The sequence below is a fragment of the Syngnathoides biaculeatus genome, chromosome 13 (assembly GCF_019802595.1).
Source record: "Syngnathoides biaculeatus isolate LvHL_M chromosome 13, ASM1980259v1, whole genome shotgun sequence".
In the NCBI taxonomy this organism is placed as follows: Eukaryota; Metazoa; Chordata; class Actinopteri; order Syngnathiformes; family Syngnathidae; genus Syngnathoides; species Syngnathoides biaculeatus.
The window spans coordinates 13,493,628-13,521,401 of record NC_084652.1 but is presented as its reverse complement, the minus strand read 5'-3'; the positions used below and the strand labels follow the sequence as shown (position 1 = coordinate 13,521,401).

Here is a 27,774-nt window from a genome sequence, read left to right as displayed (position 1 = left end):
TGATACATATTACACGTTAGGCAGAAGCAGGAACTTAAAATGTTAAAAAAAAAAAATGGATGCATATATCATATCCACTTGGTATGCAAATGATGTGTTTCCCTTTAGAGATAAATGCTTCCTTCTCATTGGACAGCATGTCATTGAAATCTTATGGCAAATGTCCCCTAAAATGTACACAATTACCTACCTGTGGCTTTATATTTGAGAATCTTTATCTCTTTGTCTGTTTTTCCTCTTCTAAAACACCACATAAATCAGTTGAGGAACATTCATTGAAAGTCACTTTCATCTAGATTTGCGTGTACAGTCTCAAACATTTGCAGTTAAACAAGTCAAGAAGATTAAAAAGTGGTTCCTAAATCATTTGGTTGCAAGTGCAAACTGTCATAATCATTAATGCAATTTCAAGCAGCTGGGTTCGTAACGAACGAGAGGTCAACCAAACATAAATGTGTTTGTGATTAAGGACGTGGGTGCCTACTGTATACTGTTACTAGTTCGGAGCTGGCTGCTTGCCTACATTCTCTATAAACCTCTCAAAAAAAAAAAAAAAAAAACAGCACCGGCATCTCTCGTGTTTCACCAAAGCTCTCCCATAATGACCCTTTATTAGGGACAAAATAAGGCTCTCTGCACGGACGCAGAGTGACCCCCGGGGTTAACTTGTCACTAACGTGGTGCCTGATTGCAGCAGTACAGTAAATCACTGCTGGCTCAATAAAACACACCTGCAGTGTAAGAAGAGATGTGGGAGAGGCAGAACACCGGGAGAGCTGCCTGATCACTACCAGACAACCAACACACCAAGGCAGGGTGGGGGTCCCGAAAGATGCACAATGGGAGTATGCTGAACACATTTGCGCACTGTAGAATAGATGCATTGTTTCTTTTTCTATTGCGATAAAATCACAAATGTATATTGAATTGGACTTGATTCATCTCATCACTTCTGAATCAGGGTGGGTGTCTCTTTTTTTCAGAGAATTAAGGTATATTTTCCTGAATAAAAGTTTTAAACGTCACTATATTTATTTGACATATGCGCAGTAAAAAACTAAATGGAAACACAGATGAAATTCTTACTTGTCTTATTTCCCTCCATTAATATCATGATAATAAAAACACCAATTGTAAAAGGAAATGAAAGACAATTTAAAAAGCGAGTGTGTTAGCGTTCGGAAGTATTGTTACGTTTGTCCCATTCGTTTTTATTTGTGTCTACGCCTGTCCATTGAACCGTGCCTTTCCGTGAGACCGATCCACCATGGGGAAATGTAGGGGACTGGCGTACTGTGTCTACATAAAGATTATTGTTGTACTCATGAAAGGAGAAAAAAAAAAGATCATAATTGTGTTGGCTGCAATCGTAAGATAAGGAAAATTAAAACTCTAAATCCCTGCTCACCATATTACTTCTTCCCCAGAAGATGGGTGGTGTCATCATAAATCTTGAAAAATAAATTCCTGTTTCCTTTATACGGATTATCACCCAACTGTAATGTTTTTCCATAATCCTTCTTAATGCACCTATTCCAAAATGAGTATTAAAAAAACTCATTAAGCACCTTAGACCTTTCTCTAAATTTCATCTTAAATTTATTCCCTGTCTACACAAAGTTCAACATTATACTCACCAGAGGAGTATGATGGGGGCGGGGGGGGGGACCCCCGATCATAATTGCATTGGGAGTAATCGTATGATAAAGCGGATTAAAAACTAGAGAATAAGTTATTGTCTGGGGGAAGCAGAAGTGAAAAAAAACCCAATTGACGCTCTGAATGAGAAGACGGATAAAGTTAAATCGGGGAAGCAAAGCGAACGTCGAATTGCGAGCGCAGACCGAAGGCCGGTCAGAGTGTAATCCCATAATCTCAAGCGGGCAGGCGGGATGTAATTGCTCGTTAGTGCCACTTTCCACTCGGAGGGCTGTCACTGAGGGGAAACCCACAGAAGGCTGGGCCGAAATGAGAAACAGATAGCAGGTCCTATGCAGATGGACATTTGCACCCTGCTTAAAACACACACACATGTGGACCCACTCCCTCCCCGCACACACACACACAATAAATCTCTAGCAAATTCTCTCACACACCTGGGGGTGGGGGGGACTCACGGTAATCAGAGGTGCGGACACTACCAAGCCTGGAGGAGCATGGCGAGCAGCGGAGGGGACCTGTGCGCGTGACCCCCCCCCCCACCCCATCAGTTCCCACTCCCCTCTCTGCACGTTTCCCACCTGGAGTTTTTATTAAGCCACTAACAACATCTCATTCTTTCGCAGAAAGTGGCTGGGTGGGGGGTCAACATGTGCGGAGGGAAAGTGCGCTGAGCTGTGAGGAAAAACGTGTCACAAGTCATCGAAGCTGGAAGTGGCGCTGAAGTGGACCTGACGGTGTTCGATTCCAGCGACTTTGCACTACATCGCTGCATTGTTACTTCACATGAGGTTCTGCAGTCGGGAATGCAGTAAAAATGTACTTGAGGACCCTGTAAAATGAATTCAGAGATGTGTTTCCCAATACATTATGCACTTGAACAGAATTGTTTAAAACGTGTGCATTACATGATGTAATACTGAATTATAGCGAGTCAGCATTGACCTGTTTTCCAATATTTATGTTTTCCTGACTTTATTTTATTTTTTTGTTGGGCGGGGTCACGGCTAAAACGACACCCAGTGACACGCTTGGGTGTCCTGCATTGATCTCTTTCCCCCGGTTCTAAGAACTTGAGCACCTTCATTCACATTAGTGGATCTTCTTCTTCTTCTTTTCCTTTCGGCTTGTCCCGTTAGGGGTCGCCACAGCGTGTCATCTTTTGCCATCTTAGCCTATCTCCTGCATCTTCCTCTCTAACCCCAACTGCCCTCATGTCTTCCCTCACAACATCCATCAACCTCTTCTTTGGTCTTCCTCTCGCTCTTTTGCCTGGCAGATTCATCCTCACCACCCGTCTACCAGTATACTCACTCTCTCGGCTCTGGACATGTCCAAACCACCGAAGTCTGCTCTCTCTCACCTTGTCTCCAAAACATCCAACTTTGGCTCTCCGTCTAATGAGCTCATTTCTAATCCTATCTAGCCAGTTCACACCAAGCGAGAACCTCAACATCTTCATTTCTGCCACCTCCAGTTCTGCTTCCTGTTGTTTCTTCAGTGCCACCGTCTCTAATCCGTACATCATGGCCGGCCTCACCACTGTTTTGTAAATTTTGCCCTTCATCCTAGCAGAGGCTCTTCTGTCACATAACACACCAGACACCTTTCGCCAGCTGTTCCAACCTTCTTGGACCCGTTTCTTCACTTCCTTACCACACTCACCATTGCTCTGGATTGTTGACCCCAAGTATTTGAAGTCATCCACCCTCGCTATCGCTTCTCCCTGTAGCCTCACTCTTCCCCTCCACTTTTCTCATTCACGCACAGATACTCTGTATTCACATTAGTGGATATAAAGTGCAATTGTGCGTTACTGAGGTTATGTTCACATAGAGGTAAATACAGGTATACCCCTTGGTGTAGGTCTCAGTCCTGACATATTTTCTGAACCGGAACAAACATTTCCTTAACCAGATCATATTACGCAAGAGATTAAGATGGAAGAGGGCAAGAATTTTGCTTATGGCATTTTGATACCTATTTGTGGAACAATTGTGATGTTTCTCGCCTTTTAATAACATAGATATCTATGCGCAACCCGAGCATCCAGACTGCAGTCGCATCAGATACAAGTCTGATTAATATCCAAATACAAAATTTTTAAAAATCTAATTTGGAAAAAACATCTGATACATTTGACACATGGGCCAAGAAATCAGAATTGAACATAGCCTTAGTTGTTATTAATACAGTACAGCCTCGGTTCTCGAACGTCCCCATTCTCGAACAAATCAGTTTTCGAACGAAAATTGAGATGTTTTTTTTCTGCTTCTGTTTTTAAACGAAAATTGGTACACGAATGCCCCCAACAAAACATGGAAATAACAGAACGTGCGCGGGGGTTGATTTGGTTCTCGAATAAATCATTTCATTTCATTTTCAAACCAGCTTCTAGAATGGATTGTGGTCGAGAACCGAGGCTCTATTGTACTCCCATTTCTACCGCTAAAGCATGAACTGAAATAGCTAGTTGTCCCTACACCTTGGAAATCCATAATTCCTGGATGCCACAATTTACAGAACAGCTCTTTACAGAACACTCATTATTTATGTTTCCAAGGAAGGAGTTGACACCACGGTGGAGTCCATCCCCTAAACACAGGCCGAAAAGCCCGAGACACATTTTGGCATGTGAGCTAGCTATAGCTAGCGTCTCTTCATGGTGCGGAGAGCCTAGCGATTGCGCTCTGGGTTTTAATTCCAGCCACTGGACCCTACTTCTGTAGCTACAATATATAGTGATGTGTTGCAGACATGAGAAAAAATTACTGTATTGCTATAGATGGAGTATCCAGTTTTCACTGTGGTGTGGCTTCATGCATTCAGTGCTCACAGGACTAGCGAGCACAGACAACGGCTTCATTTTTCACAATCCTTTTTTTAATCACTTATTTTTTAATCATTTGATTTAGGCAGCACTCTTCTCTGTGGTGTGTGAAATTTAGAAGATAAGATTGTATAATGTTCATCTATCCATATCAGCAATGCTTAGTGACAGTAAGAACAGGACCAATATCACATTATATTAAGCAAGTAAGCAAATTTGTGAGAAAACTGAGACCAGATCATCATTGTTATTTCAGTATACATGCAGTATATACTTTTTTGTACTTTTTGGTTTTAATTGATGGTTTTCTGTGAGTGTGGCACTATGGCTGACTGGTTAGCCCATCTGCTCCGTCACTTATCTGCCACAAGTGGAACCGAAAAGGGCCGGGCGGGTCTGTGTGAGATTTTTTTAATGTAAAATACAGTACGTGTCTTGGCTCCAAAGAAGTTGGGAAAACTACGCATTTCATCCACGTCATCGTGAGAATGTTGGACCAACGTCCCGCGGCGGCTCGTGTTTGACCTCAGAGTCGCACTGGGCCTCGAGGCTGGGCCTCGGTGGTCTGCGTTGTACTCCGATGCATTAAAAAATGCACCAGAAGATTTATTGTCGTGCTTTCGAACAGCGCAGCGATATGCCTAACGTCAACTGCTCATTCTTGCATCCTGGGATTTATTTCGACTTGCATTTCTGACCACCTGCTGGACTTACTCTCCCTTTTTTAATTCTGTTTTTCATCTCTGGGAAAACATCTGGCTCACTGAGTGGCGCTTGCGAACAGCAGATTTTGAAAACGCCGGCCCGAAATTGCATGCCGTAAAACCAAAACATTAAGAGTGGTAAACACTCTGCAGAGCTTAGGAACTCATATTTCTCTGCGGAGCCATCAAAATATTTATTAGAGCGTTTTAAGATGCATTTTATGTCACGCTGTGGTGATTATCTGCGTGATTACTGACTTGTGAAGTGAACTAGTGGCAGATTTAGGAACACCAAAACACATTTGCAGCTTGGCCTCAAGTCAGACAATACAACCTGGACTTAATTAGAAGTCCCAATTAGGAGAAACGTATTGGGTGCCTGATGAGGAACCTGAGTGAGTGATTAGTGGTTTCCTGCAGCATTCCCTCCCCGGCAACAAGCTCCGGAGAGCCAAATGTCTAATGGTTCTTTCAGAGCGATGAAAAAGGGGGACGACGTCTTTGAAACGGGACGGCGTTCACACGTTTGCCAAAAGGTCCTCCGTCAGGATTTTTGGGGGGCACTGTAAAATACCCGCGGCCTTAAACATGTCAGCTCAGTTGGGACAGGCACTTGGAGCGACCCTGTCATGTCTTTCTTCTGGGACTGATTCCTCAGTGGGAAGAAATCATTCATAAAACCTTTGGAGATGGTGGATTTAATTTTTTTTTTTTTAAAGTCTCAAAATCTTTATGGTATTGGTTTTGGGGTGGATGTTCATCCACTTGGTACTTTAACAGTGAGAGAGATCAAGATTTTATGTTTTATTTCCAGGTACTGTGTGGTACTTTTTGATTACACTGACTGAAATTAGTTTATTGAGGTACAAGTTAAGTTTGGCCCATTTTATTAAATTTGATTTGCTTCGTATTAAACTGGCATGCAAGAGTGGTGCTAATAAACTCAACTCACTTCACAAGAATAAACACTTTATCAGATAATGAACGATTAGGCCCAAAAAAAAAAGGATCATTTAGTATTACCACTCACAGCTCAGGTTTACTGTCAAACTAATCATAAACCAAAGAGATTTTCATCTGCATTTAAAATAACCACCTACTTTTGCTTCAGGTGAAGGTTTAATGCTAACAAACAATACAAAAATCCATAGATGGGCTACTGAATAGCATCGGTGTTGCAGTGCTACAATCACATGATATTTGAACACAAATGGTGGGGCAACACATGCTGACAGACAATGTAACACTACTCACAAACATTTATCCTTATTCTCTGCAAAGAAAAAACAATATTACTGCAGCGTACTGAATTGTGACCATCATCTCGTATTAAATTAAGCATTAAGCATGTGACCCACAGCACCAAACTTTTGCAATACAGTATCCTTTCGTCATGCTTTTCCTTTCACTGAAGCCTCTTTGGGTTATTGCTTGCATTGGCTTTGGTTTTTACTCTCTCGTGTATGCTCTATAGGTTTTAAGTCTGGAGCTTGCCTAAAACCTTCTACTTTTTGCCCCTTTTGAACTTCTCCATCCTTTTGGCAGTGTATTTTTTTTCCACATTACTTTGATGCATGATGAAAGGTCTCACAATCAATTTGTTTGTACCTTCCTTTAAACTGTCCAAAAAGACATTTCTGCCTACTCCCGAGTTGATTTTTGTTGCCGCTGCCATGATGTGTCACATCAATGAAGATTAATGAGCCCGTCCCACAAGAAGCAATTACCTCCACTCAGTTTCACAGATAAGCGAGTATTTTGGGGATCATGTGCATGTCTTGTCTTTCTCAAATACTCAGCCTTTCCATCACTTTGGTAAAGGTTAATCTTTGTCTCATCAGTCCACAAAACGATCATATCTGAGGCTGGTCTCTGTAGTTTTTAATAAATCCTGGCCTGATTGTCTTGCGTAGCCTGTGAACTTTTTGTTCATGCTCATGAGAGTCACTTCCATCCTCTGGATGTTGTTGCTTCTGTAGTTAAATATTGTACTCAAGAGTACTTTGACTTCAGAAGAATAAGACTCAGTAAAAAGTAGTACATATATACAGTGAAGAAAATAAGTATTTGAACACTCTGCTATATTGCAGGTTCTCCCACTTTGAAATCATGGAGGGGTCTGAAATTTTCATTGTAGGGGCATGTCCACTGTGTGAGAGACAATCAAAAAAGAAACATCCAGAAATCACAATTTATGATTTTTTTAACAATTTATTTGTGTATTACTGCTGCAAATAAGTATTTGAACACCTGAGAAAACCAATGTTAATATTTGGTACAGAAGCCTTTGTTTTCAATTACAGAGATCAAACGTTTCCTGTAGTTGTTCACCAGGTTTGCACACACTGCACTGGGTTTAAGTCTGGAGACTGGCTAGGACACGCCAGAACCTTGATATGCTTCTTACGGAACCACTCCTTGGTTTTCCTGGCTGTGTGCTTCAGGTCATTGTCATGTTGAAAGACCCAGCCAGGACCCATCTTCAATGTTTTGATTGAGTGAAAAGAGGTTGTTCCCCAAAATCTCACAATACATGGCCACGGTCATCCTCTCCTTAACACACTGCAGGCGTCCTGTCCCATGTGCAGAAAAGCACTCCCAAAGCATGATGCTACCACCCCCATGCTTCAGAGTAGGGATGGTGTTCTTGGGATGGAACTCATCATTCGTCTTCCTCCAAACCTTTTAGTGGAGTTATGACCAAAAAGTTCCATTTTGGTCTCATCTGACCACAAAACTTTCTCCCATGACTCCTCTGTATCATCCAAAGGGTCATTGGCAAACTTAAAACGGGCCTTACATGTACTGGTTTAAGCAGGGGGGGAACCTCCCGTACCATGCATGATTTAAAACCATGACGTATTATATTACCAACAGTCACCTTGGAAACGGTGGTCCCAATTCTTTTCAGGTCATTGACCAAGTCCTGTCGTGTAGTCCTGGGCTAGGCTGATTCCTCACCTTTCTAAGGATCATTGAGACCCCATGAGGTGATATCATGCATGGGGCTCCACTCCGATTGAGATTGACCGTCATGTTTAGCTTCTTCCATTTTCCAATGATTGCGCCAACATTGGACGTTTTTTTAAGCAAGCTCTGAAGTCCTTTCCAGCCATGTGGAGTTGTACAATTTTGTCTCTGGTGTCTTTGGACAGCTCTTTGGTCTTGGACATGTTACATGCTTGAGTCTTACTGATTTTATGAGGTAGACAGGTGTCTTTATGAAGCTAACGACCTCACGCAGTTACATCTGATTCAGGATAATACATGGAGTGGAGGTGGACCTTTAAAGGCGGACTAACAGGTCTTTGAGGGTCAGAATTCTAGCTGATAGACAGGTGTTGAAATACAGTATTTGCAGGTGTATCACACAAATATATAGTTAAAAAAAAAGCATACATTGGGATTTCTGGATTTTCCTCTTTAGATTAGCTCTCACAGTGAACAAGCACCTCTGATGAAAATATCAGACCCCCCCATGATTTCTAAGTGGGGGAACTTGCAATATAGGAGGGTGTTCAAACACTTATTTTTTTACTGTATATATATATATATATATATACACAGTATATAAATTGAAAATATATAGTAAGCTGTGTCAGAAATTGATGGGCTTTATCAGCATTCTTTCATCTACTCTTGTAGTGGCTTGAGTGTTTTTTTTTTACCCCCCCCAAAAAAAACGTTGCGGATTATAGCTATAGGCAATTTGCCTCACTCTTCCGAGACTTTTGAACCGTGTTATTTTCTGGCCATAATAAAAGTGAATGAAGTTCCGACAATAAGAAAATGACTCATGACTTTGCTATTGGGTTGTTTCCACCAATGCATTTATCGTGCATGCCCGCCTGCTTTCCAGGCTCGACAGATACAAGCTCCCCTTCATGTTTGTATTTTTTCCCAAGATGCATTCCCTACTGCGCCCTGTCATCATTGTGCGGTATGTACTGCACTATGCACTGCCGCCAGGCATCTCTCAAAACATTTATGGCTGTTATGCTACTGTAGAGCTTAGCACGGAATGTATTTTCTATTTTTTTCCACCCATTCATTTGAAACAAACATCTGAGCCAGTGTCAGTTCTTATTATTTAAATCCTTAAACAATCATTTTGTAGCATTAATACAATTCTATCTATGAGTTAAAAAAGGATCATGCCCTTGCTTTTGTCTATTAACATAACTTATCAATGATGCCCGTGAGCAGTACCTTAAATTTTGCTCAATGATGAAAGACACGTCACCAACGACATGACTTTTATCAACAGTTGTGACCCAAAGTGACGTTTTTGCCGTGATTGTTTCTCAATTTTATCCAACTCAGGCAAATACTGTATTTAACATTCGGGTGGGTTGTATTTTGTTTTATGAATGGCAACAAGTAGATATGCAACTTAATTGGACCTCCTGCTGTTTAGTAGAAGATCATTTAATTGTTCTGCCTGTCATTACACGTCATTGGCATAGACGGATGAAAAAAGAGCCAGCATTTTGTCAATAAATCCTTTGCAATCGCTTCACCATCCTGGCGGGAATGAACTCAGCGGTTCAAGTGCCTTTTAGCCCAGTTTACAATCCTCCTGTGTGATGTCTGAAAGTCCAAACAATGCTTTGTTTCTTCTGCAGGAGCGTATGACATTGATAAAAGCTGCTAGTGCGGCCTTATCGCGTTTGCTGGCAACAAGTGAACACTATTTTTAGTGCATAGAATGAAGGTTAAAACGGTAGAGAAAGCGCCAAGTGAGGGGAGAAAAGCGCTCCTCGCGCACTGAGGAATTCTAATGACTCCGCTGCAGGATTTTCCACATCAGCTGTAACTTCCTACACGGCAACCGCTTCTACAAGATTAAGCTTGCAGGGTCACTGGAAAGTTACGCTAGTATGCGGTTAGCACTAATTACTCCAGGTGGGAAGTAGCACAGTACAAATACTGCCACGTTCTTACTGTTAGCTAGTGATGCTAGTAATGCGTTAATCGGACATCAGTTTGTTTGTTTTTAGCTAATGAGCAATGTAATTAATATTTACAAATTAGTAATTACAGTAAAGTTACTATTTTATATTATTTGAAACTTCAGTGAATACACAACATAATTCATCTTGGCTGATTGAACTTTGCAATTGGAGCACTTGCACGCACTACAGCAGTGATGGTCAACTGGGGGAAAAAAAAGCAATAAAACCTCTGAAAATTGCCGAGAAATGAGCTAGATAGTACCTGCTTTCAATCTCCGTGCATTGGAACATTAACCCTCCCAACAAATTGTACAAGTCCAATATTTTCAATCTTTAGTTTTCCTTTGTGTCTATGAGGTACATCCTAATGTTAAACCAGTGTGTGGTGCAATAAAGGGGTGGAGACGGCTGCACTGTACCGAAAAAAATCAATTCATCGACTTTGACTCAACTTTCAAGACATTATCGCCACCTGCAAAAAAGTCTTTAGTCGTTACCCCCCACACCCCATTGTGTCAAGGTATCAAAAGAAGTATAGAGCTCATGCACCTACGTCATAAAATCACGTGACTTTTTTTTTACCTTACCATATTGCCAGTCTAGCAAAGCATTGTTCAATGCCAAGTCGGTTGGAGACGACACGGAAATATGTCTTGTTGCACGGCGCCCAGAGTCTTGTCTGATGCCGTCAGACAATTATAAAGTGAAAATAAACTAAAGTACGTGGAATAAAATAGATAACCTTGGCACAGAGGACCCATATTTAATGCCGAAGTTGATGATTTCGCCAATAAGAAACTCGAGTGTTAATTTGCTTCCGTTTGTCTTGGACAGCTGGGTCTACACAGATTGACAGACGGATCGGTGCAGTGTCTGTAGTGATGCGGACTTTGTGTCTGTCCGTTGTGGTAAAGAGGGAGCTAAGGCGAAAGGCGAAGCTCTCAATTTACCAGTCGATTTACGTTCCTACCCTCACCTATGGGCACGAGCTGTGGGTCGTGACCGAAAGATCCCAGATACAAGTGGCCGAAATGAGTCTCCTCCGCAGGTTGTCCGGGCTCTCCCTTAGAGATAGTGTGAGAAGCTCAGTCATCCGGTCTCAATGTTAAGTCGCTGCTCCTCCACATTGAGCGGAGCCAGATGAGATCAGATGCCTCCCGGACGCCTCCCTGGTGAGGTGTTCCGGGCATGTCCCGCCTGAAAAAGACCCCGAGGACACCCCAGGACACGCTGGAGAGACTATGTCTCTCGGCTGGCTTGGGAATGCCTCGGGATCCCCCCAGAAGAGCTGGAAGAAGTGGCTGGGAAAAGGGAAGTCTGGGTATCCCTACTGAAGCTACTTCCCCCGCAACCCAACTCAGGAAAGTGGTAGATAATGGATGTATGGATAGTGAAGTACATTTCAAATTTTGTTGAAGTAAAGGAGATAAATGTGTATTTTCTGCTTTCTCCAGAGTCTTTTATCCTTCCACCTTTGCCCATTACCCCCATGCACGTCGATTACGGACTTACGTAGGTTATACAACGGATCACTTAAGTACGCAGATGGGATGAGTTCCCCTGGAGTGCGGAGGCAGCTTCACCGCGTCCCTGACCCCAATAACCCAAATTCCTGCCTGATTGAGTTGGTTTTAAAAGGAAGCCACACAGAGCGCGCTCGGCTGATCCTCACCTTAAATGGGAACACATTTTGGACGTGTGGGAGAGATGATCAGAGAGAAAGATTTCCTCCTTCCGGTGCTGTTGAAGGGCTTGGGGTGGGGTGGGTGGGGGCACCGCTGTAAAGGCCTCAAGAAAGAAAGAGAGGCCAAGAGGGAGAGAAGAGGACAGAAAACACCCTCGCTGCTCACTGTGCATCACTGTCTTTCTTGTTTACATCCTTACTCTTGAAAAAGAGAAACAGTGAACCCGACTTTTGAAACACATTGTAAATATATTTGAACTAGAAAAACAAAGGAAAAATGTATGTTTGTAAGTCTGTGAACATGCCTGTGCATATAAGAGATGGGGCCACGTGAGGTGCAGTATGACATCGTTGTGTCTGCGTGTGACCGTTTGGGCGTAAGGTGTGCAAAACAGCAGCCCGTTCAGTTTGTTTTATCGTTCACCTGGCGTTCAATATATGGCTAAAACGTGCATCGCAGAGTGGGGCACTCCTTTCCCACAGATGAGAGCATTTTAGTGTGCAACTACAGTGGCACTTTTACTTAAAGGTTCAATTTGTTTCCGTGAGACAGCTCCTAACTTGATTTATTTTTCTCCATTTGAATGAATTGAAATGTCCTTTAAAAAAAAAAAAAAAAACACACAAAACTATATTGTTCCGGAAAATACCACTGTATTGTATGTGCTTGCACATATGCAAAGGTACAGTACAGGTCCATTATCACCAAGCCACAGAAAAAGTCTGGACATGTACTGCTCCATATTAACTTCCACAATTTTTTTTCTTTTGTAGAAACTGTTTGATATTATGTTTGTCACCATTCTAAATATAATTTGAGCAATATTTTATCATCCTTGAGCGACGAACATTACAATTTGTACTATCAGGGGTTGCAAATGGGACAAGCAAAGTACCCACTCACGTCTTGAACAGAAGTTATGTGCTCGAGATAATACATGAAAACGACCCCCCCCAATCCCCACCCCCACATTTTGTGAGAACAGAGTGACATTGATAAAGAAAGACAGAACCCGGAAGAGATGAGATCATCCTTGCAAGACGCTTGCTGAATGATCTCAAGTGCACTGGACCACTCGTATGACGGTTACTTGCTTGAATACAAAAAATACCCCCCACCCAAAATCACCATATATCCACTTGAAAGTCCAAAAAACAACCAAGCGAAGGAGCCCCACGGTCAACTCACAAAACTAGTAAGTTGGGCCAAAGCTTTGGGCGGGTAGACCACTACATTGTAAAAGTGATCTAGTCACGACACACGTGCGCCAACTCCCTTCTCTCTTGACCTTTTCGGTGCTCTCGTTTGTTATTTTTCTAAATTAAGCCCACGCTGAGAAAAGTAACACACACACACTGTGATCATTATGATTGTGTCTTGTGTCTGGGTGAACCAGAACTCTCCAAAGTGTTTCCGCGTCGCCCGCTCGCGCCCCAGACAGGCTGCCTCTAATGACCTGGCCTGATGGTTCAAAGCGGCCCGCAGACGCTATGATTAATGAACGGGACCTGCTAATTTCAGCAGAATACAGATTATTGTATGTATTAAAAACACACACGCACACACATACTCTAGTTAACATTCTTCAGTATTGTTAGGAAAAGTTGTTTTAAGGAAGGCGATTTTACGATAAAGACGAGTTCATTTCATGTTCCGAAAGGATTAACTGCTGCCTTGCTCGAAATTATCGACAACTGTTTGAACTTGAAGAAGTCAAAGTGCTCAACAACAACTAAACAACTTCAGATCAGAGCTGAGGAGGAAGGGGGAATAATTTCTCTTGGCGGGCTTAGTCAAGATTGCCCGCTGCGACAAAAAAAAAAAAAAAATAAGAGGACGCAAACTAAACAGCATGGGAAGCATTTGTCCATCCAACAAATTGAAATTCCTTTTTTGTCCGATCACGCCTCCTTCAATTTGCCCTTAAGTCATCAGTGGGGCTTGCTGTAAACTTTAAGCACTTCCAGATTGAAGTTGCCCTGTGGCACTCCGCATTGCATAATCAATCTCTCCCAGCGCACCGAGCAACGCCGCACATCGGGCCCCGAACATGCCGCTATCTCATTAGAGCTCCAAAGACCCTACATCACTTTAATGGCTGTATATTTGATTTCATCAGGGTTATTAGGCAAGTGCGGTTCTGAAGTTTGTCACTGCTGGAGGACTACATTCGTACGAGGCAGGGATCATCAATTAAAATGTGGAGGAGTCCGGTTGCTCAGTTTTTCCCAGGGCAAAGAGCCGGACCGGAAAAGGTTTCGATTTGCGTCGCCGGCCTGTCAAACAAATTTGTTGCTTTTCCCGTTCACACTGTTTATTTGTAGCTTTGCAAATGGGATGTTTTGTTTTCCATGAAAAACAAAAGTGTCTTTCTGCAGCGTGAAAATAAATACATCTCGGTCCGCTTGTCCTGCCTCCGGTTCAGTGGGTCTGTTTAATCAAAGGATCCGTGTTACGCTTAGAAGTGCCGCTGAATTTTGCAACCTTTTATTTCAGTCAAGGTCATGCAATGTATGATATTCAACAGATTTGCGATAACTTTCAGAAGAATAGAAGTAGGTCTGGGTCCATCCATGACCATATTTTCCGCACGATAAGGCGCACCTAAAAGCCTTTAATTTTCTCAAAAGCCGACGGTGCGCCTTATATATGGATCACTATTGAGCCTTTAGTCCAGCTCCATCTAATGGATGCATAGCGTAACCCCAGCCTCTACTGTAGCGTCTATTCTATGTGCCTTATATTGCAGGGCGACCTATATATGAAAAAAACTCTTAAAATAGGCCATTCATTGAAGGTGTGCCTTATAATGAGATGCGCCTTTTAGTGCAAAAAATACGGTAATTGAAAGTGTTGTTCATTGCCACTAGAAGTACAAACACTGTAGGTGGCAAAAGCGCAAATATGATTTCTGAAACGAGTTTCAGAGGGATTAGCTGACACAGTGCAGCACTGTTTGTATTAAAAACATGTTTGAAGCAGATAAAATTTTTCATTGGATGTCCACAAGCAACTTTCTAGGAGTCATTGGGCAATCCAGCAGCCGCATGAGAATAGAAGAATTTTTGGGATGCTTGTCCAAAGCTCAAAGAAATCCATAAGACAATCACGTCGTGGGACAGAAATGCCCAAATTTAGCGCCAATCACATGTTGAGGAGGCGCAGGAACGAGTTGACTGCAACAGGGGGGGAAACATAATTCAACTTGAAAGGTTCTTTCAAGGTTCTCTCGTTCTTCTTGGATCTTACAAAATAAACTATGTGGAATGGCCATTTGAAAAAGGGAGTACAGTACATTTTTTTTTTTGGGGGGGGGCACTACGTATATACAGCTTTCCTAACAAATGCAGGAATTTTTTTTCAGTTTCGAGTCATGACGACATAAATCATAATGACATCAATCAGCAGGGTGACGCCTGTCTGTTAGTCACATAGTCAAACAAACTTGAACAGCCACCCCCAACACACACGCACACTTGTTAAGAGTTTGGCTTTGGTGGAGGTCTGCCATCCAGACAGTTCTTTAGCTGTTTATCAGTTTCTCACTCATGCAGTTCATGATCATTTCCCAACATTTTATGGGCAGCGTAGCGGTCAGCACAATCAATCAGTCAGGTTAGGGTCTTGAAATCTTGCCGTTGGCGTGTTTTTCTTTTGCTTGCGCGGGTGCTGCGGCTTAGTCCTGCATTCCCAAAACATGTAAGTGAGGTTAAATCATCCACCAGTTTGGATGTGAGAGCAAATGCTTGTTTGTCTCAATGCCTCCTTCAATTTGCCAAAAACCAATCCAGGCTCTATTGAGGACCTGAAAGTGGTACTTGAGTAAAAGTACCGGTAATTTAAGTAAAAAGAACTTCTAGAAGTTAAAGTCACTTTGTAGAATATTGATTAAAATTCTACAGCTGGCATTTGTTGGAATTTTCTGATGTTAACTGTAATTATGCATCGGACAGGAAAATATTTAAAAAAAAAAGCGCGCAGTTAGAATTTTGTCTTCATTTTTAAAACATCTTATTATATTTTGTCAGTCTACTTCAGTGATTTAAAGTCGTGAAAGATCTCCGTGTTGGCTAATGCGGAAAGTTAGCCTGCCGATCATGTTGTAAGACACAAAAGAGCGAGAGCACCCATACAAGGACATCCTAATTACCTGCATCTCATTTCATTTCTCCGACGAGAAACAATTGTTTTGGATTTAATTATTTTTGTAACAAAGATGATTCGGGGGAGTGTATTAGAGTAAAAGTATTTTATTTATTAAGTAGTGGCGTAAAAGTGAAAGTTGCCGGAAATATAAAGTATAATTAAACACATAGATACAGGATAATTACATTTCGGTATAGAAAAAAAATATTTTTACTCAGTTGGCTCTCTATACTACCACCCCTAACCTCGTCAGCCACCATAATGACAGCGAGCGGTACAGAAAATGTAAGGAGAAGATGCATAAAGAGCTGTTTGAGGACTTGGCTGACAGGAAATGTTGGCGAGTTTGCAGCAGACGCGGCAATCTGTAGCGCAAATGGCTACTCGACGGCTGGTATAAATCTTTCATGTAAAACGCGGTTGGAAATTCCTCCACATTTATATATGGGGGGGCACCCGAAGAAAATCCCCCAGCAGCGCACTCTGTCAGGCCACCTGTCTACAGCAATATATCACCTCGCGCTTACAAGCGCATGTAATAATCTTTATTGAGATGCACAAATAATTGATTTTGACTTTCCTTTCAGTCGGCTTCCAAATAATTCCCCAGTTGGGGATGATTACGCAACCTGAGAGGAAGCTTTATGAAAATGAACTTTTCTTTAAGTCGGTGTGGGAATAGGAAAAGAAAAAGTCGGCTGAACCGCAAGAAGTACTGTGCAACATCCATCAATTTTCCTCACCGCTTATCCTCACACGGGGTGCGGGAGTGCTGGAGCCAATCCCAGCTGTCATTGGGTAGGAGGCGGGGTACACCCTGAACTGGTTGCCAGCCAATCGCAGGGCACATGGGGAAAAAAAAAAAAAACAACCATTCGCACTCACAATCACACCAAGGGGCAATTTAGACCGTCCAATTAATGTTGCATGTTTTTGGGGTGTGGGAGGAAACCGGAGTGCTCGGAGCAAACTCATGCAAGCACGGAGAGAAGATGCAAACTCCACACAGGCAAGGCCGGGATTCAAACACTGGTCTTCAGAACTGTGAGGCCGACACGCTACAGCTGCTCCACCATTCCACCATTATTGAAACATTTACAGTGAAGAAAATGAGTATTTGAACACTGCTTTTTTGCAAGTTCTCCCACTGAGAAATCATGGCGGGGTCTGAAATTTTCATCGTAGGTGCATTTCCACTGTGAGAGCGGTAATCTAAAAAGAAAAATCCAGAAATCACAATGTATGATTTTTTTAACGATTTATTTGTGTGATACAGCTGCAAATAAGTATTTGAACACTTGTCTATCAGCTAGAATTCTGACCCTCAAAGACCTGTTAGTCCGCCTTTAAAGGTCCACCTCCACTCCATGTATTATCCTGAATCAGATGCAACTGCGTGAGGTTGTTAGCTGCATAAAGACTCCTGTCCACCCCATACTGTCATGATCCTGGATTCCAGCCAGGGCTGGGCGTGGCCAGCTAATCTGAAGGTGCACACCTGCGCCTCATGACCTTTGATTAAGACCCAGTACATATAGGACCCGGGGGACGACTATTACTCTGCTAGATCGTTTCCTCTCATGCCTCGTTCCCGCACTACCGTACTCCTGACGTCTACCTCCCGTGTACCGACCAACGCCTGTCTTCCGACCTACCCCGTAAGCCTGCCGTTACTGATCTTGCTGCTTGTTTGGACTGACTCCCTGGTAACCGACATTGGAACGAATAAAGGCTTATTCCGCACTGCTTACCTCTCACCTGAGTCGTGCATTTGGGTCCACCCCCGAGTCTCGTCCGTGACACATACTGTCATGCTCCGGGCTTCCTGCCCAGGCTGGGTGTGGCCAGCCAATTAGTCAGAGCACACCTGCACCTTGTTACAGCTGATGACGCCCAGTATATATAGGACTTGGGGGACGACTTGTCCGCCGCTAGATCGTCGTCCTTGATGCCTCGTTCCCACACTCCTGTTTGCCTGACTTCTGCTCTCCGTGTACCGACCCACGCCTGTCCACTGACCACACTCGTAAGCCTGCCGTACTATTACTTCTGCCTGGTTTGGACTGCCTACCTGAACACTGGCCTTGGACTGAATAAAGGTTTCCTCTGCACCGTCTGTGTGTCTCTGGAGTCGTGCATTTGGGTCCGCCCTCGTGCCCCGTTCATGACACATACAATCAGTAAGACTCAAACTTGTAACACAACCAAGACCAAAGAGCTGTCCAAAGACACCAGAGACAAAGTTGTACAACTCCACACGGCTGGAAAGGGCTACGGAAAAATTGCCAAGCACCTTGGTGAAAAAAGGTCCACTGTTGGAGCAATCATTTGAAAATGCAAGAAAGCTAAACATGACAGTTAATCTCAATGAGAGTGGAGCCCCATGCATGATATCACCTAATGGGGTCTCAATGATCCTTAGAAAGGTGAGGAATCAGCCCAGGACTACACGACAGGACTTGGTCAATGACCTGAAAAGAGCTGGGACCACCGTTTCTAAGGTGACTGTTGGTAATACACTAAGACGTCATGGTTTGAAATCACACATAGCACGGAAGGTTCCCCTGCTTAAACCAGCACATGTCAAGGCCCGTCTTAAGTTTGCCAATGACTATTTGGATGATACAGAGGAGTCATGGGAGAAAGTTTTGTGGTCAGATGAGACCAAAATGTTACTTTTTGGTCATAATTCCACTGACAGTGTTTGGAGGAAGACGGATGATGAGGTCCATCCCAGGAACACCGTCTCTACTGTGACTCATCGGGATGATAGCATCCTGCTTTGGGGGTGTTTTTACTGCACATGGGACAGGACGACTGCACTGTAGTAAGGAGAGGATGACCGTGGTCATGTATTGCGAGATTTTGGGGAACAACCTCTTTCCCTCAGTCAGAACATTGAAGATGGGTCCTGGCTGGGTCTTTCAACATGACAATGACCCGAAGCACACAGCCAGGAAAACCAAGGAGTGGCACAGTCAGAAGCATATCAAGGTTCTGGCGTGACCTCGCCAAACTCCAGAACTTGACCCAATAGAAAATCTTTGGATGGAGCTGAAACTCCGTGTTTCTCAGTGACACTCCAGAAACCTGTCTGATCTAGAAAAGATCTGTGTGGAGGAGTGGGCAAAAATCCCTCCTGCAGTGTGTGCAAACCTGGTGAACAACTACAGGAAACGTTTGACCTCTGTAATTGGAAACAAAGGCTATCACACCAAATATTAACATTGGTTTTCACAGGTGTTCAAATACTTACTTGCAGTTTATCACACAAATAAATCGTGAAGAAAAAAAAAATAATACATTGTGATTTCTGGATTTTTCTTTTTCGATTATCTCTCATAGTGGACATGCACCCATGATGAAAAATTCAGACCCCTCCATGATTTGTAAGTGGGAGAACTTGCAATAAAGCAAGGTGTTCAAATACTTATTTTCTTCACTCTACCATCTATCAGCGATCACATTTCAAATTTCTCTGAAAGATCGGACAAAATATTGAAAGTACTTTTCCACCACATGATTTGCAGGTCATAGCAAAACTCCATCTAAATCTGGAGCAGTATGCACATATTATTGCATTTAATAATCAGTAACTCCGGTGAGTATGATGTATCATTTACATTTCCCATGTTTGTGTCATCTTATCAGATAAATATTGACTGAGAACTGCTCCAGATGACGAAAGTGGTACAGTTATATTGCGGATAATTGGCTGAAGACGACATATTAAACATTAAAGAGGATCTTTATACACAGTACAGTACGCAGATGAGTACTCATAATGCTAAGTCATTTTGTCATTTTAACTGCAAGCCTGGAACGGGCTCGCCGTGAGCCCGGCGATCCAAACGACACTTCATAGCAACAAACCGCTGCTCCGTCTCGTCGGGCCCTGCCGCCACTTAATAGAAACCAGACCACACATCACGGGGAAGCGCGCTGGCTGGCTGTACGTGACCCTCAGCGGGGCCGACGACCCCCGTGACCTTTGACTGCAGGAAGTCAAAAGCTGCGGCGGCGGGGGACGGCGCGGTGTGAGAAGTCCGCTCGGCTTCTCAAACTGGGCGCCGCAGACCCGCGGGGGTTAACTAGCCGGAACTTCGGGTCAGCAAATTAGCTGGCAATAAGTTAGGCCCGATCATTTCTTCAAAAATAGGCACACCTACGAGGCATAAAAAGTCTCCACACACTGGTTCAAATGCCTTTTTTGGGGGATATACGAGAAAAAAATTATTCCAGCACCTTTTCCACCATTAATGTGAGCTTCAACCTGCAAATAACCAACTGTTACAATGTGGTTGCATAAGTATACACACCCTTTTATCACTGGGATGAGATTACATTCAAACTCATGTTAAACAGAAGTCAGGACACAACTGATACCATTTAGAGTGCCCCTGAAAATGAGGTAAAAGTTGTTCTCGTAGGCTTTTCCTGACATTTTTTTTATTCTTTTGTTTTAGTAACTTTGTTATAGTGACTTGGGTGCAGTTACTTATTCGCAATTAAAGTTACCTCGATACAGTTCCTTACTTTGATGTGTTCAGAATTAACCACGTCACATTCAAAGTCGTGTGAAATTATAGCCAGCGCAGCCCTGCCACCATTTTAAAGTGCAAATAAAGTTCAGAGGTTCTTGTAGGCTTTTTATCATAAAAGATACGTAATTACCCAGTTACACTTATTTCGCTACAAATTAGGGATGTAGCTGTGATCAAAATGAATGAGGATGAAATGGGAGTCAGCGCACAGCTGCTACCGATTAAAGTTCTGATGTTCTAGTAGACTTTCCCTGGGATGCTTTGCTTTCTAGCAGAAGCCTGAAAGTTTTGTGCTAACTGCTGTCTCCAATTCTTCATACTTCTGTCCACTTTGTCTAAGTTTGTTAGCTCGGCTACGGTGTTTATTACCGTGTTATGTATTACCCTATGTGTGCTTCACCCTTTGAAGTTATCCTTGGTTGTCATTGAGAATATAAGGGGGCAAAAATGGGACCCCTTTGCTTTGCAAGGTTGTTTCAAGATGTTTCCACACAATGTGCCAGCCTTTTACAGGAGGAAGCTGGCTGGAAAGGAAATTACAGTACATATCTCAAGCCGCGACAGAGAGGAGAGGACGTCAAGTGAAATCCAAGCTTGGACGTCGACCCCTGACCCCCAGCCCCTTAGCACTTTGCCTTGCCTATGTTCCTCAGCCATGACACATCGCATGCACATGAGCGTGAGTCAGTGGGTCACTGACTCAGTCACGGATTCAAATGAGTCAGCCAGGTGCCTTCTTTTCTAGGTTCTGACGAGGCCAAATCCTGACAAATGACACTGAAAACACAAACAACAACATTCCACAGAAGGACACAGAGGTGTGAGAGAGAGGGAGAGAGAAAGCCGTTGGCTAAGGTTGGAAATAAAAAGAAAGGGTCACGTATGTTGGGCTCACAGCCAGGAGCTCAGGAAGCCGACGCGATCAAAACAGTTTCGTGGGAGAATGAAGCCACACTTCACTGAATACTGTTCTGCCATAACACATCACCATTAAAAGACTTCAAGTGCGCCTGATCCCCTCACTGGTACTGGACAGAGCGAGAGAGAGGGAGAGAGATTTTCATACGGTTTCTGTTGAATGAAATGCACTAATCCCAATTGTTATTCCTTTTATCCACAATAAAAACTCGACAGAATGGCCCTGAGTTTGGAACCTCAGCAGCCCCCCACCCCCTTAACACCCCCTTAGTCGAACATTCACATTGAGTGTAGATTTGACTTTTACAGGCACAAGAAGACAGCGAGACAAATATTACGAAGCGTTACTGGTCCTGAGGAAAAATAAAAATCTTTTCATGGCGTTCCTGTGTGCGACGATCACGCAGACACAACTTGGGCTAAGACGTGCGAGAGGTACAGTGGCCTTGAAGGGTCAAAGGGTGCTATTTTGGCAAAAAAATAAATGATTTTAATGTAGACAAAAGAGGGAAAGATGGAGATTTGTGTCATTTTTAGAATAGCATAGCCGCAATCACAAAAAATGATTTGAAAATGATGATGTTTGTGTGAGTCATTTACTATACATGGGATATTTATAGTTTTATCGTATTTACTGTATGACCTATGAGATCATATCCTATGAGTGCGCCTTCATCTCTTTGTACAGTCAATTATACAATTTTCAATTTTTATCTTTTTCCTATTCAGCAGGTTGGAGAGGGGGAAAATATGTAACAATGCATGTATTTTTAAGCTTGTTTGGACCTTATACAATTTCAAAGTAATGTGTGGGGATATTTACAAACCATTTTATTTCTTTCTTTTTATTTTGGACGTAAAAAGGAAATACAAACATTTGAGATATTTAAAAAAAATTAAACATTTTGTAAAAACTCAATTTTATATATTACAGGGCAACTCATTTCTTTTATTTTCAGCATGCATGAAGATTAAAAGGTGGAAAAAAACTATCAGTACTTTCAAGTTTTTATTTTGGATTAAAAAAAAATAATGTAGCAAAGATTGATTTTTTAAGTAAAAACTATATTCTTGATTTTTCCCCCCCAACATATTTATTCAAAAACCTTTTTAATAAAAGCCAACATTTTTTTCTCAAACATTGCACTATTTTGAGATATTTCTCATTTTTATTTGAAATAAAAAAAGGGAAGTTGTCTAAATTGTGGATGAAGCCTCCCCCCAAAATTAACACATTTGGATAAGTTTCATTAAAGTTTACTCTACCCTTTTGAAACAATTTCCCCAACAAGAGCAGTAATAGAAGCAAATCCTGATTGGGCAATATAAAGACTTTCAGCCCGTAGTTGAGGTTCCCACTGGAAGAGGGCTTTGACAGCCCCACAGTTCCTCTTAAGCCATCTCAACGTTAAAAAGCTTCACAAACCCGTTCATCATCTTCCCAGTCTGCGTCCCTTTCACACAAACTTTCAAATAAACTCTAAATTCAGCCCCATAAATGTTGCCTCCAGGTTACGCTGACCCACCCTGCGGCCAGCGAACCAGCTGGCAGGTGAAAGCAACACAGTATGAAAAAGCCATCCAACATGAGCCGGTGTTGTCACAGCAAACACACAGTGACAAATGACAGCTCTCAGCCAGAAAAACAGAAAAACAGCTCCTGATTATCAGGAAGGCTGTCATAGAATCACCATGACAATGTGCTGACACAAATGTGACGCCCCGCCTTACCGGGCGACGTGCAGAGGCGGGCGCGCAGGGGCTCGGGGGCGCTCCGTGCCCCCCGCCGGGTCACCGATCCACTTGTGCGTCCACCGCAGCGTGTCATGTTTTAACGCGTCGTCGTCACAGCACGCGGGAGCTCCGAGATGGCCGTCTCCTCTGATGGTGGAGCGGACGCGAAGAATCCATCTGCGTGGGGCCGGCCGGAGGAGCCTCCTCCTCCTGCTACGAGACCTCGTTCTGGGGCTGAGTCCAGCCTCGGCCTTCCCTCGCCACCCTCTTGGCCTCGCGCGATCTCAGCCCCCTAGACAAGAGCGCAGAAGATGTAAACAGCCGAACATCCATCCATTTTCTTCACCGCTTATCCTCACGAACGCTGGAGCCTATCCCAGCTGTCAACGGGCAGGAGGCGGGGTACACCCTGAACTGGTTGCCAGCCAATCGCAGGGCACATGGAGACAAACAGCTGCACTCACAATCACACCTAGGGGCAATTTAGAGTGTCCAAATAATGTTTCATATTTTTGGGATGTGGGAAGAAACCGGAGCGCCCGGAGAAAAGCCACACAGGCACAGGGAGAACATGCAAACTCCACACAGGTGGGGCCAGGATCGAACCCGGGTCCTCAGAATTGTGAGGCCAACGCTTTACCAGCTGAGCCCACCGTGCTGCCAGCCAAACATGAGAGCAAATTAAAATGTATGGATGCTTTGCCACTTGTTTGGTTTGCAACGTCATTCAGAACAAATGATTCATGTGACTAGCGGTCGGTTCTTCGTAAAACAACAATACAGTGAACCCTTCTACTGTCACAGTCGCCATATTGCAGGATTTGAAGGGATTGTTTTGTATGGCTTTTTTAAAAAATTGTTTACCGGTAAATCTAGATTTCACTTGCAACCTTAAACTGTAGTAACATGTTGTGCTGCAATGTGCCGGGCACCAGTGAGTTGCAAGAGAAGAAGGTAGAAGAAGAAGATGAAGAAGAAGTAAAGGGAGAAGAAAGCTGAAGAAGCAAGAAATAGAACAATAAGAGGGAGCAAGAAGTACATTGTATGTGTTGCTGCTTCGTGTATGCTAAAGTTGCATTTTTTTAAACTATCGTTAGCCTGTCTATGGCATTTCAAATTATATGTTCGCAATAAGATCACATACTTCCGTTTGGTTGAGCTAATCTTGAACCATGCAGTGTATGATAATATTTTGTGTCAGTTTTTACGGTAAACTTGAATTGTGCCAAATAAACATCGTGAAGTAAGCACGCTGGGCTTCTCATTTGAAGAACAAGGTGTTTCATCAAAAAAAAAATCATGTTTAATCGTCTCCGTTTTTATTCTCCAATAGTGTTTTAATATGTTATAATGAATTGGGAGGGGTAAAACTATTATTTAAAAAAATGTTTTTAGATGCGCTATATTTTTTCTTAAATTGTGGGGTTTCCGCTATCCAGGGGTTAGGTCTGGAACTTATCAATAAACCGGGGTTCTCTGTACTGTTCAGAAGTCTCGAGACATCATTAGTTTTGTTGTTCTAAGCGGTCATTAAAACATTTCTGTCTTTCTTTCCGAGGGCAATCAGAAACAGCAAACAGACAGCACGACATCAATTACACTACACTGTTATTTGTCACTCACATGCACAATGTGCTCGCTCTTGGACTAGCCATCGCTCATATACTTTGATTTATTGACATAGATCCGAGTGTAATGAGTTAATTACCGAAAAATAACATTCCGTTCAAGATAAAGTCTGCACCAAAACTAGATGACGAATGGGCACTCCAGAAAGCCAGTTGGGACTTTTTACCCGGCACTGTACAGAAAATTAATACCACACACGCGCACTGAATCTAAACTGGAGTTTGTTTGGAAATGAAGCCGCGACCTGGAGGGCGCGCACACGCGCGCGCATGCACAAAATATTTGTCCTCAATTTGCAGCCTCTGTGCTGACTCACATCCAACAACAAGCAAGCGTGCTTTTCACGTAATGAAGGCCGTTTTTTCTCCCTCGCAGCAGCGCCACACTAACCTGTTCGGTCCTGCCTCCAGTCAGCGTGGATGCTTTAATGGCTGAGCGGGTGGGGGGGGGGGGGGGGGATGAAAAAAGTCTCACAAGGCACACAAAACTTCCAGCGAGTAGACGCGTCTTCTTCTTGAAGTTCAGTCGAAAGCTTCCAAAATGTGAAAACTGGTTTACGCACTAGCGATCCGGTTTAGGGATCTTGACAAGCCTTTTCCCCTCCCTCTCCAGGAGTGTATCCAAATGTTGGGCGTCTGCGTTTACGCGCCCCGCACGGTGAAGTGAGCCGAAGCGCGGCGCAGTCTTCCTCCGATGGCCCGCGGTGCTGTTGGCCGTGCGTAAAAGGGAGCGCGCCGCCTGTCAGAGTGAAAGCTGTTGTGACTTTTCTCTCTCTCTCACTCTCTCTTTCCCACCTCCCACTTACATAGGCTCTCGGTCGTCTTTTTGTTGTACAGGGGGAGGAGAGAGGAGGAAAAGAGGCAGGCGCCGGGCAGGGATGGGGAGTTATCCCCCCCCCCCCCCCCCCCCCTGGCACATCGAGGAACACCTTACCTCTAAAGCCAGCTCCGAATGGATGGAGGTGGACTGCTTCCAAAACAACAGCTCACATGTGGCTAGGCGTACATTTGGGACACACACAAAAATGCCGGGTCCAACTTTTAACACAACTGTCCATTTGTATGGAAGTAGATTGGTGACCCCGGGATTAGAAAATTGAAGAGAAATAGGATTTGAATTTGAAATACCACCGAAAACAAGATTTGGATTTGAAATGAAAAGTGATCACATTTTCAATAGTTGCTACAATTCGCTGTCTAATATTCAATTGGGAGTCACTGATGGTGTAGTGGTGCACACGCAGCGTGGGATCGATTCCCGCTCAGTGATGGTGTCGATATCTGCCCTGGGACTGACAGGCGACCAGTTCAGGGTGTAGTCTGCCTTTCGCCCGAAGCTAGCTGGGATAGGCTCCAGCTTTCCCGCAACCTTTGTGAGGATGAGCGGCTTGGATAATGACATAATGTACCGTTAGCGGCACGGTGGGCTCAGCTGGGAAAGCGTTGGCTTTCTCAGTTGTGAGGACCCGGGTTCTAACCTGTGTGGAGTTTGCATGTTCTCCCCGTGCCTGCGCGGGTTTCCTCCCACATCCCAAAAAGATGCAACATTAATTGGACACTGGAAATTGCCCCTCAGTGAGATTGTGAGTGCTGGTGTTTGTCTCAATGTGCCCTGCGATTGGCTGGCAACCAGTTCAGGGTGTACCCCGCCTCCTACCCGTTGACAGCTGGGATAGGCTCCAGCACTCCCCGCGACCCTTGTGAGGATAATCGGCAAAAGAAAACGGATGGATGGATATTCAAATGGCTACAAATCGCTGTCTAAAACTCATCGTCCGTTCCACCAGGCAGAACACCCAACCAATCACAGTTACGCTTTGTTCGTCATGTGACGTCACATACTAAGAAAGCGTAACTGGATTGGCTGCGTGTTCGGTTCTGGCCTGAAGTAACCCTGCCTGGTGTCACAGGCGGTGAATTTATGACAGCGAATTGTAGCCGGCGTGACGGGGAACAGTGGGTACGTAGCTTACTGGGAAATCTCCCGGTCTCATAGTTCCTCTTCTTCTACATAGAAGGAGCCAACATACATAACTTTAAAACAAAAGTTGATTGAAAAAGATATACACATATATGTATGTTTGCTGTGTTTGTCTTTCCGAGACATCCATAGCGAACATGAACACTCGGCGACAAGTTGTCGAATAGCACATGGATGTTTCAGAATGGCCGGAAGTTTACAAAATATACATTACTCACAAAGAGACTTTGCAGCACCGGGAGCACCAATATTGGATCACAATTTCAGCAAATATTGAATCGGTTCTATCAGTTGGGTAAGTGATGTCCTGGCCTCACATTGATGGCGGTTCTGAGATTGATCAACTGCATTGGGTCACAGGTGCACCACCATGGGTTTGAGAATCACCGCCATTTTTTGTTTGATTGCACCTATGTCATTCAGCTGTGACGTGGAGCCACCTGCTGACTGCGTCCTACATGCTGACGAGGAAAAGAAAGTACAAGTCACTCCAATATAAGACAATACATTTGTTATTTGTGGAAGAGTTCACTGTGAATGGCTGGCAACCAATCCTGTTCTCGAAGACGGGATAGGGGAGGATGGTTTTTGCAAAATTTTTAGGGTCGCTGATGGTGTAGCGGTACACTCGGCGGACTCGGGTGTGTTTTTTGTGGGCCTGCCCTGTGAGGCAAATTTAAAATTGGATTCTTGCCTTCTCGGATTGTGTTGTTGTGCACAACGTTCGTTTATAATAAAACCCACCGAATGTCTTGTCCTCGTCTTGGAGTCCTGCATTTGGGTCCGCCCATGCGTCGTTGGTCCGTGACAAGAAGCGGCTCAGATAATGGATGGATGTTTCAGAAAAATCAAACAAACTTTTATTGCTGATTTAATTGAAGTTACCTGATGACACTGACGTGGCAACACTCAGAGCCTGAAATCTGATTGGAGAAAAACATAAAACATACACATATGAAAAACTGTGACGCCAGCACCAGGAGAAATGCT

General features: G+C 43.5%; 1 protein-coding gene and 1 long non-coding RNA gene across 6 annotated transcripts in view; one reads left to right on the top strand and one right to left on the bottom strand.

The window, feature by feature from the left end:
- Positions 1 to 27,159, bottom strand: part of LOC133511390 (artemin-like) — a 34,948-nt gene extending 7,789 nt beyond the window's left edge. Inside the window, exons 1-3 of one of the 5 annotated variants that reach the window (XM_061840268.1) lie at positions 27,003 to 27,156; positions 26,777 to 26,810; positions 23,173 to 23,467 (exon numbers count right to left, since the gene is read on the bottom strand). In XM_061840268.1, coding sequence (XP_061696252.1) covers positions 23,173 to 23,269 — 97 coding nt within the window. In that variant the 5' untranslated portion in view covers positions 23,270 to 23,467; positions 26,777 to 26,810; positions 27,003 to 27,156. Of the gene's footprint in view, positions 1 to 17,730; positions 17,906 to 23,172; positions 23,468 to 25,194; positions 25,543 to 26,776; positions 26,811 to 27,002 lie in introns of those variants that run through there. The other 4 variants (XM_061840269.1, XM_061840267.1, XM_061840270.1 and 1 more) reach the window with 4 other exon arrangements.
- Positions 26,672 to 27,255, top strand: LOC133511392 (uncharacterized). The gene is made up of 3 exons (XR_009797896.1): positions 26,672 to 26,763; positions 27,018 to 27,079; positions 27,145 to 27,255. It is a non-coding gene; the product is annotated as an uncharacterized LOC133511392 (long non-coding RNA).
- Positions 27,256 to 27,774: the final 519 nt, after the last annotated feature.